The sequence below is a fragment of the Leptonotus elevatus genome, chromosome 12 (assembly GCF_054856555.1).
Source record: "Leptonotus elevatus isolate MCC_2025b chromosome 12, RoL_Lele_1.0, whole genome shotgun sequence".
Lineage (NCBI taxonomy): Eukaryota > Metazoa > Chordata > Actinopteri > Syngnathiformes > Syngnathidae > Leptonotus > Leptonotus elevatus.
The window spans coordinates 15,122,142-15,135,709 of NC_141250.1; the positions used below are offsets into that span (position 1 = coordinate 15,122,142).

The 13,568-nt window shown below is 37.6% G+C and overlaps 1 protein-coding gene across 6 annotated transcripts in view; it reads right to left on the reverse strand.

The window, feature by feature from the left end:
• Positions 1–13,568, reverse strand: part of epha3 (eph receptor A3) — a 101,109-nt gene that overhangs the window by 31,245 nt on the left and 56,296 nt on the right. For 5 of the 6 annotated variants that reach the window (XM_086092112.1, XM_086092115.1, XM_086092114.1 and 2 more), the window contains exons 6-10: positions 12,102–12,226; positions 5,313–5,475; positions 5,056–5,161; positions 3,846–3,910; positions 2,212–2,337 (exon numbers count right to left, since the gene is read on the reverse strand). In XM_086092112.1, the coding sequence (XP_085948238.1) occupies positions 2,212–2,337; positions 3,846–3,910; positions 5,056–5,161; positions 5,313–5,475; positions 12,102–12,226 (585 nt within the window). The remainder of the gene's footprint in view (positions 1–2,211; positions 2,338–3,845; positions 3,911–5,055; positions 5,162–5,312; positions 5,476–12,101; positions 12,227–13,568) is intronic. The other variant, XM_086092113.1, reaches the window with a different exon arrangement.

Sequence of the window (13,568 nt, forward strand, 5' to 3'; positions counted from 1 at the left end):
GGCATAGTAACTGCATAGCAACTGATAACATCAATATCATATGACCAAACTCAAAATATAATCATAACACATGGTGATATAAAGAGTCCTTAGATTAATCCAGTAACACACAATAGCAATATTAAGCTTGGGGTTTGCTTAAAAACTAGCAAAATCTTAAAGATGGAAACTGTGACTTACTGTCTGTGTAGTGAGCTAACTAGCGTATTTTTGATTCATTAATACACATAAAAATGCCTAATGGAGAAAATTCCCTTCCTGTTGACACAGCCTTATTGTCTGTTAGTACAACTGGGTGCAAGGTGACTCAATATGCTCTGATTAGAATTCCTTGCCGGTGAGGGGATGTGTGCGTGTTTACTTCATCCCGTGCCAGTGTGTGTTTTGCACAATGTACAGTAAGTGGTGCAGGGAGAGCGCATGCTTCAAATGCAACCATCAATGCTGCAGCTGGCTACGGGGATTTGGCCCAGCTTTAGACAAGTGGATCAAGAATGCGTAGTCGACAACGTATATGCATATGGAGCGCTAGGTGATGTCAGAGCTAAGACATTTGTAGATCTCGCGCTTCCTCTGGCCCACACTATAATTTCCCCGTGCAACTCTGGAACACAGAGCATGGGTCAAAATCTGGACGTGAAGCAACAGGGTCTGGAAGAATTTAGGCCAGAATAATTACAACCTGTCTAAATACCAACATCATGCCTGCTCCGTCCTGCAGTGAGCAGACCAGACAGGGGAAAGGAGCTCTTTTTGTGGTCACCCCCACAGAGTGGAGTTTTAATAAGGCTTGATTAGGGACACTCATTCACTTCCTGTTTCAAGTGGAGCGGGGTATCTCACTTTGATGGGAAAGTCCCATGTAAAAAAAATCTAAAACTGTGTTCTGTCTTTTAACACACAATCATCAATTTGCAGAAAGATCAAAGTTTGGTTAACCGTCTAAGACAGATGAGAACTTCAAGGACCATTGTGTATGAGAGTTCATGGATGCAATAAAGTTACCCTTTTAAGCATGGTAAATGACCTACAGCAGTTTAACATAACTTTTAATGTACGTTAATTTACTGATTCACTCCCAGTCATCTTCACTGAAACAACCCCAATTGCTCATGGCTGTTTTACTGGATTTTGACTGATTTCGCAAGGCCCACAGGTCTCTTCTTTCATCAAAAACAAAAGTATATTTGCATATGTTTCCGTTTTGCAGCAATTAGCATTAGAATATAGCTACGTTTCATCATTATTCACAAACATGTTGAAAACACTGGCAAAAAGAGCTTATTGCATATTATGTCTGATCTCTTATACTCTGCTGCCACCTGCTGGCCATTTTTTGTAATAACTTCCATTGCTTTAAGCAACCTCTTCAGGTCAGAGGCTGCATCAAATGCGCTAACGTAAAAACAATAAAAATAAAATAAAAAGTATCAAATACGTTTTTGGGACCATGGCAGTATTTAAATTTTTTGGGGAGCAAATGAGTTAATGAGGTTCTGGCATTTATAATAACAAGCCAAAGTAGAGGTTTCGTTATTTAGAGAGCACTAATAATTCATAATGTTATGTAAATGGTTCATCAAGTTTTAATAAATTGTTAACAAGCTAACAATGTTTAAATAAGTGCCGAGCCATAATTAGCAGTTTATAAATCATATTTTCTTTTGGCGCCTATTCCACAATTTCCATCTAGACTGAGAAAGTCACACGTCCGCATTTGACTTTTATATACATGCATATAATTTTATTTTTTTTACAAGATCTATCCATCACCTTTTTGGCACATTGTACAGTTGTAAACCTCTACCGAACTGAAACATCAAATGCATATGTTATCTATATATACATATAAAATGTGGAGTAAGACAGGCTGCTTATAAAATTAAGATACAGAATGAGGAAAACAGGTTAAATGACTCAACTACAACAAACTTGCTGTCATTTGTCATTTGTTTTCCTCCATCAAAGTGGCTGGGGTATTAAAATGAATTATCATTCTCCGCAGTACACTTTATGGCACACACTTAACATAACCTGCCACTGCACTTAAACCCATGAGCCTTGCACGTGCTCCATTTTTTGTAGTGCACTTTGTGCGAATGATGTGAATGAAGCCAGAAGAGAAAGTCAAAGTGAAAAACATGTCGGTAATTTTTTCTTTTTCTTTCTTGTAATGTTTTTGTATTAACATTGGGTAGTGTAGATTCTTACCTGCTCCCACCACTTTATCAATGGCAATGCAGGATGCATCCAGTTCCTTAGCAAACTCATGTACAGCTTGGCTTGGGTCCTCATATGTGTGGGGGTCTACGTAGGTCTTAATACCTGGCAGACGCACTAGAGCAGGAAAGAGCAGGTCTCATTACATGGCCATTCAAAAACTGTCACTTCTCAAGTAAATACTCTGGATGTTTAAACGTTAAATCCTTGGAGTACCACAATTTAATCAAAATAAAACTTTTTTATGATGATGTCATCTCTTTTGTCTGACTGAGTTTCTAACATGTCAGGATACATTCGGATACTCTGCAGAAGCCAGTTAATATCACTCAAACACATGTTACAACAACCTTACAGATGTTTCTAAATGATGATAAGAATGGCTTATATCCAAGTTAAAAAGAAAAACTAAGTTGATCAGTTTAGGGAAAATTCCAGTCCAATCAAGACCAGATGCAAATAATACTTTGCTGCTGTTCATTTGTGTTACATTGTGTCAACTTGGCTTCAGTGAGGAAAGAGATGACAGAAAATTGTGTTTTTCACATCGCAAAATCTTCTTATTAGATTCAGCGTTACCTCAGCGCTCAGTTATTCCCGGTCAGCTGCAATTTTAGTACTTTCAGCGGAAACCAAATTCATATCCACTCGAGCTTAGCGGGGCTGGCATAAGACTAGCCAAAGGCATTTGAGTGCCACTTGAAGACTAACAAAAATGTCGAGACGGATGAAAATTTAAGAAAAAAAAACATTCTTTAAATTGGACTTCCCGAGTGGATAGTTTAGAGTCACATCTCGACCCATTTAAATTATTCAAGAGTCAAGATCTCGCTACTGTCTTGAAAAGTTTTGGGGCTTATACCTGTGAAGGTTAAAGGTTATAGTAAGGAAAAGGCAAACACTATAATCTAAATGTTTTTGTGATACTTTAGTGTAATGTATACACTGCAAATATACATGACATCGACGTATATTTGCAATATACATGCCCTTCCTTTTTGTTATGATGTCTGTTATTTTCCTCTAACTTTTAGCTCTTTTTTGATTAGCTCTTTGTTAACATTGAAAAAAACAATAATGGTTACACGACTACAAATGGAAATTACTTGCAAGAATTTCTTTATTATTTCTTTCCCAGCTGCTGAAAAGTTTTCCCATACCACCCACTGGAATAACTTTAAGTGATTCCCATTGCCTACCCAACCACCGTGTGACAGAAATGATTCAATTTCAATTGGTCTGAAAATTTGTTAGCATTTGCTACAAATAATGTATATTCCTTCATCAATCTATGCCAGCGATATACTGTATAGTGACAATATAATAAACTGCCCTTCCACTACCACCACAAATCATTCTTATTTCAGTATATGTACGTACTTTTTGTGATATTTTTGTTTGGTGGTATGCCGTGAGATTTTTTAAATATAAAATACATGCCAAGCTGTGGTAACATTTCCCATCAAGACTATTGTTTGTTTAGAAGTGCGAAAATACTGTGAGAAAGAAACATCTACAGCAATGAAACATTCAAGCAATTTATAATGCAACCAGCTAATTGGAGTTCAGTGAACTGTAAAGTGGAGACAGGAAAGATTGAAGAAGAAAAACAGTCCAGTACTTACGGTGGCCGTTGCCAAAGTGCAGTCTTTTCTCATCAGGATGTTTGGATTTGCTGTGGCAACAAAACCTGCCAATCCAAATAGAGAAGGTCACAAGCTGTGCCACGTCTAATAAGGCTTCACCCATTGGCCCAATATAGTGTTTGTACAAAATACTATAAATAACGAAAGCAAAGACACATTTCTGTTCGGGAACATTATGAAGCACAGTGTATGTTAAAATTGTACGTCAATAAGAAAGGCTGTCATCATTAGCATACCAATTACTTGTGCATCTGCAACAAATCGCCCCTGAGGCATGCATATATTTCTCAACAAGAATCCATGGGATGCAGCTTTATTTGGATGCAACTTTGTTTATAAGGAAGTTATTGTTAAATTGATGACTGGATGCTGTTTTAAATTGCAATTTAATCTTGAATAAAGATTTTATTGAACATAATAACATTTAATTACTATGACCCATCTTTGGAAAGTAAATTGATAAAAATAATCAATTAATTTCCTATTAATTATTTAGATATAGTTCTTGTAGGACTAAAATGACAACATTTAAAATAAATAAATGTCTAAATAAATAAAAGTGAAAATAAAAATGGCTATACAAATATAATTCAAAAATTAAATGCAAAAAATATACATAAATGGAAATAAAAACAACAAAATGATATATATTCCTAAATAAATAAATAACAGTAAAAAAAAAATTATATATATATATATATATATATATATATATATATGCTCTCAGATTTATTTATTTCATGCTGCAGATGCTCTGTCAGGTCGAAATTTTATTCAAATGAGGGGGCTGCTAAGCATGTCTTGCGACTTGCGTTGCTCGACAAGACAGTGGTCAAGATAGTCGTCCATTGCTTGAGCTCTCCATGCAAGCCGGCGAGACTTCCTTGTTCACCGACCCACTCAGTTTGGAGGCCAACCAAAGACACGCTTAGGAACGCCCCCTCATTTGAATAACATTTCGACCTGACAGAGCGTCTGCAGCATAAAATAAATAAATGTGAGATATTTTTATATCCATTTTTATTTTCACTTTTATTCATTAATTTATTTATTCAGTCATTTATTTATTCAGTCATTTATTTATTTTTAATTTTGGCAGTTTTGGTCCACCATACTTGTGATGTCCATGCCTGATCTAAGCAATCTAAAAGACTGTGCCAAAGAATGCCACGGTGACTTGTAGACAGACCTCCCAATCAAAACGTAGAGCAGCACAGTGAGCAGGATGATGGCCACTGCTGAGGAAATGGCGATTAGAACAACCTGGCTGCTCTCACTGGAGATGGAGAAGGCTGCTGAAAAACACAAAGCAACATATTGTAGTGAGTTGCGTGCTCTTGCCAGCAATACATTCAATACGTGCAAAGTTATTTATGACAGAATGGATTGTTGGAATGTATTCTTGAAACCACACTTCATATTTTGTGCATGGTAGCCACCACTTACAGTCAGGACTCGTCTCAAACTGGAAACTGGGGCTGCTGGCTCCGTAGCCAGCTGCTGTGCGGGCTCTGATCTGCAGCAGGTAGGCAGTGTTGGGCTTAAGACCATTTAGAGTCACGTTACAACCCCGGGCCCGAAGGATTGTGTAGCTGGTCTCCTGCTCCTCCTAGCAGACAAGGCAGAAATACAGACAGAGAAATTAAATACATTGCCTTGGGTCTAAATATTAATGAATACAACATGTGCAGTGTGTCATCTGAGAGTGCGGGCCGTCATAAGCACACACACCCAAACAATGCGGACAGTTTGACAGCTTTCCCTTTATCTGATGAATTACGGTCTCTCTATTTTACGACTTCTCTCCTGCTGATCTACGCTGATAAAGCAAAGCAAGAACACCGAGTCGTCACCTTGCAACCAGATGTGGAATCTTGTGTGAGAGATGAAAATCACACTTTAATTGTAGTTCTAGTTCTATGGCATGACATTTTCAGATGAAAGAATAGGGCCTGAGAAGTGTGCAAAGTTTGGTGAGTTTTCGTACATGTTTAGTTCCCCAAAAATGTGATCGGAGAAATGCAAGAATAATGATAAGAATTTCTAGAAGAACAAGAGGGATCTTGCAGCGGTCGCTGCTCAGGCCCTAATAATTTAATTTAATAATATAATAACACAATATAATAGATCCTAGTAAGGCATGCCACCAGATTGCAGCAACTGTGCAGGTTTGTTATTTTTAAAGACTAAAGCTACTGTTATATTTACGTTCAATCGGAGGATGTAAATGCTAAACAATAGAGGGTCGAGTGCCCAATCCCTGCGGGACTCCCCATGTAACATTACAATACTCAGAAGTCACATTGCCATGGATTACACAGTGCATCCTCTCGGAAAGGTAAACTCTAAATTGAGAAAGTGCAGAGCCTGAAATACCAACACACGTCTCGAGGCTTTATAATAGTATGTTATGATTGACTGAGTCCATAACTAGAGATGAGTCACGTTAGCAACGGAACTGTACTTAACGGTAGTCAGTGATTCTTTGCGTATATACTACGAAAGGACAATCACTAATCACTCTGCACATACACAATTATATCATAATTAGAACAGCAAATGATAAACATCCTGGCCTCACGGTTTGTTTAATTTAGCATTTTTACTAACTTACTACTTACTGCCCTAAAATGCCAATTAGAGGATTAACTACTGTTACTGAATACTCACATTTCTCCATTCTTGCCTCCTGTCCCTGTCTCATCTTGAAACTGTCTTACAAGCAGTATTAGACCAATTCCCATTAACAAAATAAATAGTTGAACATAAACAAGGCAGATAAAACAAGATTAAACGACCTAAATGGGATTAATTTAACAATCCTGAAAATGAACCTTATGCTTCCCAACTAAGGCAAGCAGATAAAATGTTTAAACCACATCAAGACGGAGTTGAATCCTCATTCGAGGGGCTGGTTTATTTACAGGCCCTCATTGTAAAAGTCAACACACACACAGGGCAATATGAAAGGACTTCACGCCCGGTAATGGTGGGATTAGAGTTTTATAGAGCACAAAGCTTTTTAAACTGGTATGTGTGTGAGGAGGTAACTGATACAGCAGGCCTGCATCAGGATAACTCTTCATCGCAACTATAAATCCACTCACGGCTTGTCACCATTCAATGGTCAGGACAGCATGGGATCCCTTTTAAAATCACACACAGGTGTGGTAAGACGACCTGTGTGTGTGTGTGTGTGTGTGTGTGTGAGGAAGCAAAGCATAGCAATGCTGTGATTATGGCCTGTCCATGTGCGTCTCACCAGGGCACTATAGATCACCACTATAGCCGGAATGCCGCTTTGGCAATCTAAACAAAGCTGAAGAAAATTATTGCTCGTGTAAACATGCACACAAAAATGCTAAACAGGATTCCTTCCATGTAAGACCAAATAAACACGCCAAACTTCTGCATGTGAAGGTCTCTGTGCTCTCGAGATTACATTGATAACATATGCAAGAACTGTAATGGTTGGCCTCAACCGCACAACCGGTTTTTACTGAATGCGGAGATGTTTCACGCCCATTACAGGCCCTCTTGGTTAAAACAATAATTAAATCACATACAATATATCATATTATATATTTGAACCGACTTGGATAAAATACAAGGATGATGAAACAGAAATAAAGACAAAGTCATTATTTTTATTCCACTTTTATACAGCTGGAGTTAAGTGGCACCATTTAGACCCACAATTCGTTTTGGTTTGATAAACCTCGCATCGTATGTTTTTTTTTTTAAACTAATTTCCTCCCAAAAATTTATAAAAATGTTCTATTTTAAATATTGCCATGGTCCCCAAAACTTATTTATATGCTTTAAAAAAATAAAAATATGTTAGAGCATACAGAATGCTTTGATGCAGCCTCTGACCTGAAGAGATTGCTTAAAGCAATGGTAGTTATTACAAAAAACGGCCAGCAGGTAGCAGTAGAGTATAAGAGATCAACCAGGGCCATGTTGCTCTTTTCCCCAGTGTTTTGAACAGGTTTGTGAATAATGATAAAACTCAGCTATATTATAATGTTAATTGCTGCAAAACGGAAACTGATACAAATATAGTTTTTTTTACTGATGACAGAAAAGACTATAACCTTTATTTTAGTAGGTTCCATGTTTTTATAGCAATAGCACACAATATTCTGTGGGCCTTGCAAAATCAGTAAAGCAGCCGGGAGCGAAGGGGGTTGCGTCAGTGAAAATGGTTGCAAGTGAATGAGTTAAATTCGTCTCAACAGACCAGTAGCTAAGAAAAAAAGAAATCCGAAATTCAAATGCACAACAATTATTTGGCCAGATATGACTTCCTGTCAAACATGATAAATTGTTTCAAGGCTCAGGCACGCCATACAAATTTTTGGTTATTCCATTCATAAATCTACACAAAGCTTTATCTCTGAAAAAGTGCATCTGCTTAAACGATACCCATTAAACTGTTTCAAGAGTAATCCACCAAAGTAGTCGAAACTATCATTAAATGTGCTGATGTGTAATGAGTCTTCATTCCACGCTGCCTTTGAACATCCTGGACAATTGTGTCCTCCAGGCTAAGAGGAAAAGGACATCCAGATTTTGAGCAGCTTGAAGCTGAAAATCTTTGATGATACAGTGAGTGTCTTAGCGCTCGTGGCATCTTAGCTAACTTGCACATCTGTGAAAGTACCATTAATGCTGAAAAGCACTTCCAGGTTTCCCAGCAACATGTGCTGCCACCCAGAAAATGCCTTTTTATGGCCACCCCTGCTTATTCTAGCTAGATAACACACTCATTCTACTGCTGTGTTGTTTGTTGGTTAAATAGTTGTCACTATTAGACTGGTCTGCCTGCTGTCCTGCTCTCTCGTGTGAAACTATAGAGTAAAAACTATTTCAAAACAATGTTGATATTTGCATGAACATGAAATACAAACAAAAACGCTTTTAAGAAAACCAAAGCTAACTGAACCTACATTTTACATTTATAAAACTAACAAAAACTATCTATAATTATAGATTTTTTTTTAATTTGCCTTCATCTTTGTCAATTATTTTAATACATGAGCCTTTGTGGTTGATTTGAAATGTATGCATTTCGGTATTACAGCTGTTAGCAGGAATAAGGAGTTGTAGTCCTTTAACTGTGTGTCGCCAGCCAATATTTAGTATTTGATAAATATCGGAATCGGCTTTTTTTCTTTTTCTTTTTTTAAGATGACGGCCGATATCCCAGAATTTTGTATTAGAATTTTAAAACTAACTTTTAAAAATCTGAAAAATTGTTGAATAAACATATTTTTGAAGAGTTGGAAAGTTAAGCGCTGGAGTTTTATTTTCCATATTAGTGACTGTGAATATCGGCTACAAATATCGGTTATCGGCCTCCTTAACTACTAATAATTGGTTATCGTATCGGCACTGAAAAAAAATCATATCGGTGTATCTCTCTCGAAAAGCACTATTCAAGTGAATGATTATTTAAATGGTTGTTTTTAAAATATTTTTTTGTTGAGTTTTTACTACACAATACCTATCATGTTAGTTTTTTTTTACGTTTGCACAGAATAAATACTGTATACGATATTTAAAAATAAATAAATAATGAAAACTAAACTAAAACAAATAAAAATGAACAAACTCACTCTGAAAGCTAATCGAGTCAAAACGAACTATAATGAAAATTCCAGAAATATTTTGTTTGTACCTTGTTTGTAAGTTAGCATTTTGTTGGTCAGGAAATTGTATTTGTTCACTTAAATTTGATATGTCCATATTTATATCAGTAAGTGCAATCATCATACAATAGACAACGTGAGTTTACTACGAAAATGCCTTACTGAAAAAAAAAACATAAACAAGAAAGAGGAACCTGTTCTATCCGGCACAGCTCATGATCTTTTTACTGAATGTCCTTTCTTTTCATCCTGTCCGTCATGTCTGTTTGTCTCACCATCCTTTTTTAACGCGTGTCTTTGTGTTTATGTCCTTAAAACTTTGCGTGCTCCAATGCGGCCTTCAGCCTTGGCATATGACCATCCAGAACACACAATTTTGAAGGGGATCGCCCACTGGTGTCCTTGTTCACCCATCTGCATGGAAGAACCCTTTGTCTGAAGTTCAAAATCAGCGGTCACCGTGGAGAATCCCGTGGAAAGTGTGTCAGAGTTTGTGTGCATGTCCTTATGTGTCCCTGGATGTGACTAACAAGGATTTATGCAGAGGCCCTGGTGCTTTTCGCCGTTTTAAAACCCACCTTTTCATTTCTTCATCGTTTTGTAATGCAAGTGTGGGCGAATGAAAAAGCACAGTATCAGTCATTAACTTTTCCCCTTGCTGTTTTCCAGCCGTGTATTAGCATCTTAGGTAAGGGTGGCTGAGCAGGGAACGGAGTTTAGAGAGGAGACTGCTTCTGTCTGCCTACTAATCAAGAGATTAGGGGCCAGGGTTGGCACTGAAGCAAACTGTGATCTGGGGACACACATGTACTTTCTTCTCTCTCGCTCGCACATGCTCAAACCCACACACTCTTTCTCACAGACACACACAGTGAATCTGCTCGAGTGACTAAACTTGCATTCACGGCTAATTTCACCATCAAATGTCAGCTATGGAGTAGCATTGGTGCTGAAAGCCAGTGTAATTCGTTCTGTGCTAATTTCCCTCACAGAGGAACGAACGACCCCGTGCACTGTCTGCCATAAAACATAAAACTCCATTAAGGAGCAGGGAGGACAAGATGAGAGGCAGAACATGAAACATGGGGAAAAAAAAGGTGAGACTAAGTAAAGGGGAGCAATATTACCAAAGGCAAAGAAAAACATGATAAAGATGACAAGACGAGGAATGAGAAGTTGATACAAAAGGTTCAGTGGTAACAAAAGCAGGTGGGGAAGCTGAGTAAGTATGGGGCTGATTTTAATTGGATATCCTTGATAACATCATGCAATTTGCCGAAACACAAGAATCGTTTAAATTTGTTTTAATGGTTTACATTAAGATATAATTGTACTTCAGTATATTTCCATATCACATTTAACCTTCATCCTGCTGTCTGCGATACCCAAGAAACTTAATTTGCAGTTGTATTGCACAGGTGTTTTAAGTGCCTTCTACTTTATTAGGAGTAATGATGTTTGTTCCGGATCAGAATCCTAAGAGGGTTCTGTCAAACACAATACATTTCATCTTAGAACTTTTGATAGATGAAACTATGCAGTGAGTTCACGTTGTGTGTCTCATGTTGTCAAGGGAGTGAAAAGGCGGGGATTTACTGTCAGTGACAGAGACAGAGTTATCCTCAATGGTACTGTCAACAACCCAAATACTTCCTGCAACCATCATAGGATAGGCTATGTAAATGCTTATTTTATTTTCAAAATACTTACTGTTTTAGACCGTACATAAACTGTTACTAGTTCAGACTGTATATAAATTCTAACTTTGACCGTGTATAAACTGTTACTTCAGATTGTATATAAATTCTAACTTTGACCGTATATAAAATATTACTTCAGATCGTATATAAAATTCTAACTTTGACCGTGTATAAACTTTATTTCAGACCTATATAAATTCTAACTTTGACTGTTTATAAACTGTTACTTCAGACCATATGTAAATTCTAACTTTAACCGTATATAAATTCTCATTTTGAACATATATAAACTTTTACTTCAGATCGTATATAAATTCCAACTTAGACCATATATAAGCTGTAACTTTACACTCTATATAAACTGTTACTTTGAATGTACATAAATTGTTACTTCCGACCATATGTAAATTCTAACTTACACCGTATATTATCTGTAACTTTGATAAGTTGTCCTAAATTCTCAACAATGATGGTTAAACCAGATCAGGACTATGAAATACACAGCATGGATGAGTGACATGTGAAAAATCTGAATACAGTAATTTTTCAAAATCTGAATGTTGCAGTTTCTGAACAATTCTACTTTTAAAGTCAGATTAAATGCTGGAGATTGAATCCTCATCATGTATGACATCACACTAAACACAGCAAAAAGCGGAGCTTAGTTTAGCCAGCGACAAAGGCTTAACTCTGGACATGCATTGGCTTTTTGAAATCTTATTCCAGAAGATGGACCATCACCAGCAAAAGGAGTCAGCCATCATCCAGAAACTGATTATGTTTGACCTTCAGTGTTGTTGATGTGATGTTTTTAAACACAAAATAAGGCTAGCACACAATGCTAATGAGGAAAAATGTGATGTGATCCAGTAAGTACCAACCTTTTCATAGTATTTGATCTCGTAGTCAAGGATAATGCCGTTCGGTCTCTCTGGTTCCAACCAAGACAAGGAAACACTGTTCCGTGATGTCTTCTCCTTTTTGATCACTATTACTGGAGAGGGAGCTGGTAGGAAAAACACGAGACAGAAAAATAGAGCACGTGAGACAGTGAATTTTTCTATATCGAGGTTCAGTGGAAGTTCAGTTGCCGGTGTTGCATCCCGGCAATTGTCTATGGTTCCTGTTAGGCTAATTCAGTTTTCTGCCCAGTGGGGCCACATTAAAGGATATATAGCCCTGGATTGGGGGGTTGTCGTGCATATGGATGATTTACACAAAGTAGCAAATGCAAATAACACACACAGTTCTCATGCGAAGGCAGAGGCGTAGTGACTAGGGGAGTGTTTAGATATCGTAATTCAGTCTAACTCGTCTATATAACTGACATATCCCCCTACCTAAACAAACACATGATGTCTCCTCCAATCCCCAAAGTGTAGTTCCTGTGTACCTGAGCACACTAAGATTATAATTTTTAAAGCTTGCAGTGGTCCTCAAGATTTCTGTTGCTAGGGTTAAAATTCTATATTTACTTAAATGTCTGACAAAAACAGAAGAGCAGACAAGCATGCATTCATACTCCTGAAGGATTTTAAATCATGCTCCTGTGGTTCCTCTCGCACTTCTGTGTTTCTCCGGCCTATACAAATATGGCATTTCGTATTTGAAAAGTCTAATGTATAAGAGCATATTGGAAGAAATATTATTTGCACTAAAGCATAAGCAAATATACTTGGTGCTGAAGGTCTCTCTCAAGAAATACTTGTGGCTGGCTGCGCAACATGGAAAAATGTAGTGCGGGACACCTGGACATGACATCAACAGAAAATGATGGGAAATTATGTGGAGTAGCTTCTGCTTGTCAAGGTAGACTCAACAAGACTTTGGAGCGTGTCTTTGGGAATTAACATGTGTGAGGTCAGAGATCTCTGACGTTGACAAGATTGCCGGACTTAAAATCTTTCGTTCTTGTTACACTTTTCCTTGGCAATTATTCACCTGAGGAGGTTCACATGGTCTCTGTAATTTTCTGAACCCCACACGTCCTTTTCAGTCTTTCTACACTAACGTTCTCATTTCCTTTTTTTTCTTTTTTACTGCTCTCTAATTGCCAGGCAGCTCCGGGGCTTGTTCACCATCTGAGGCATTGACTTTTAATTTTATTAGACCACAGGAAAAAACATGTTTGTCTTTGAAATGTTCGAGCTTTGGTTGATTGGTATTGTAAAGCCACAAAGTGTGCCTTTGTGGGCATGGGTGTGTGTTTTTGTCTTCCCATGCATATACCCGAGTGTATTTCTGCTGGAAGTTATTTTTTTTTTCTATAACCAAACCAGATGGGGAGAATCTGTTCCCATACCGCCCACGCCTCCTCTGCTCCTGGTTCTGATAGTGGGGTGAGGCTC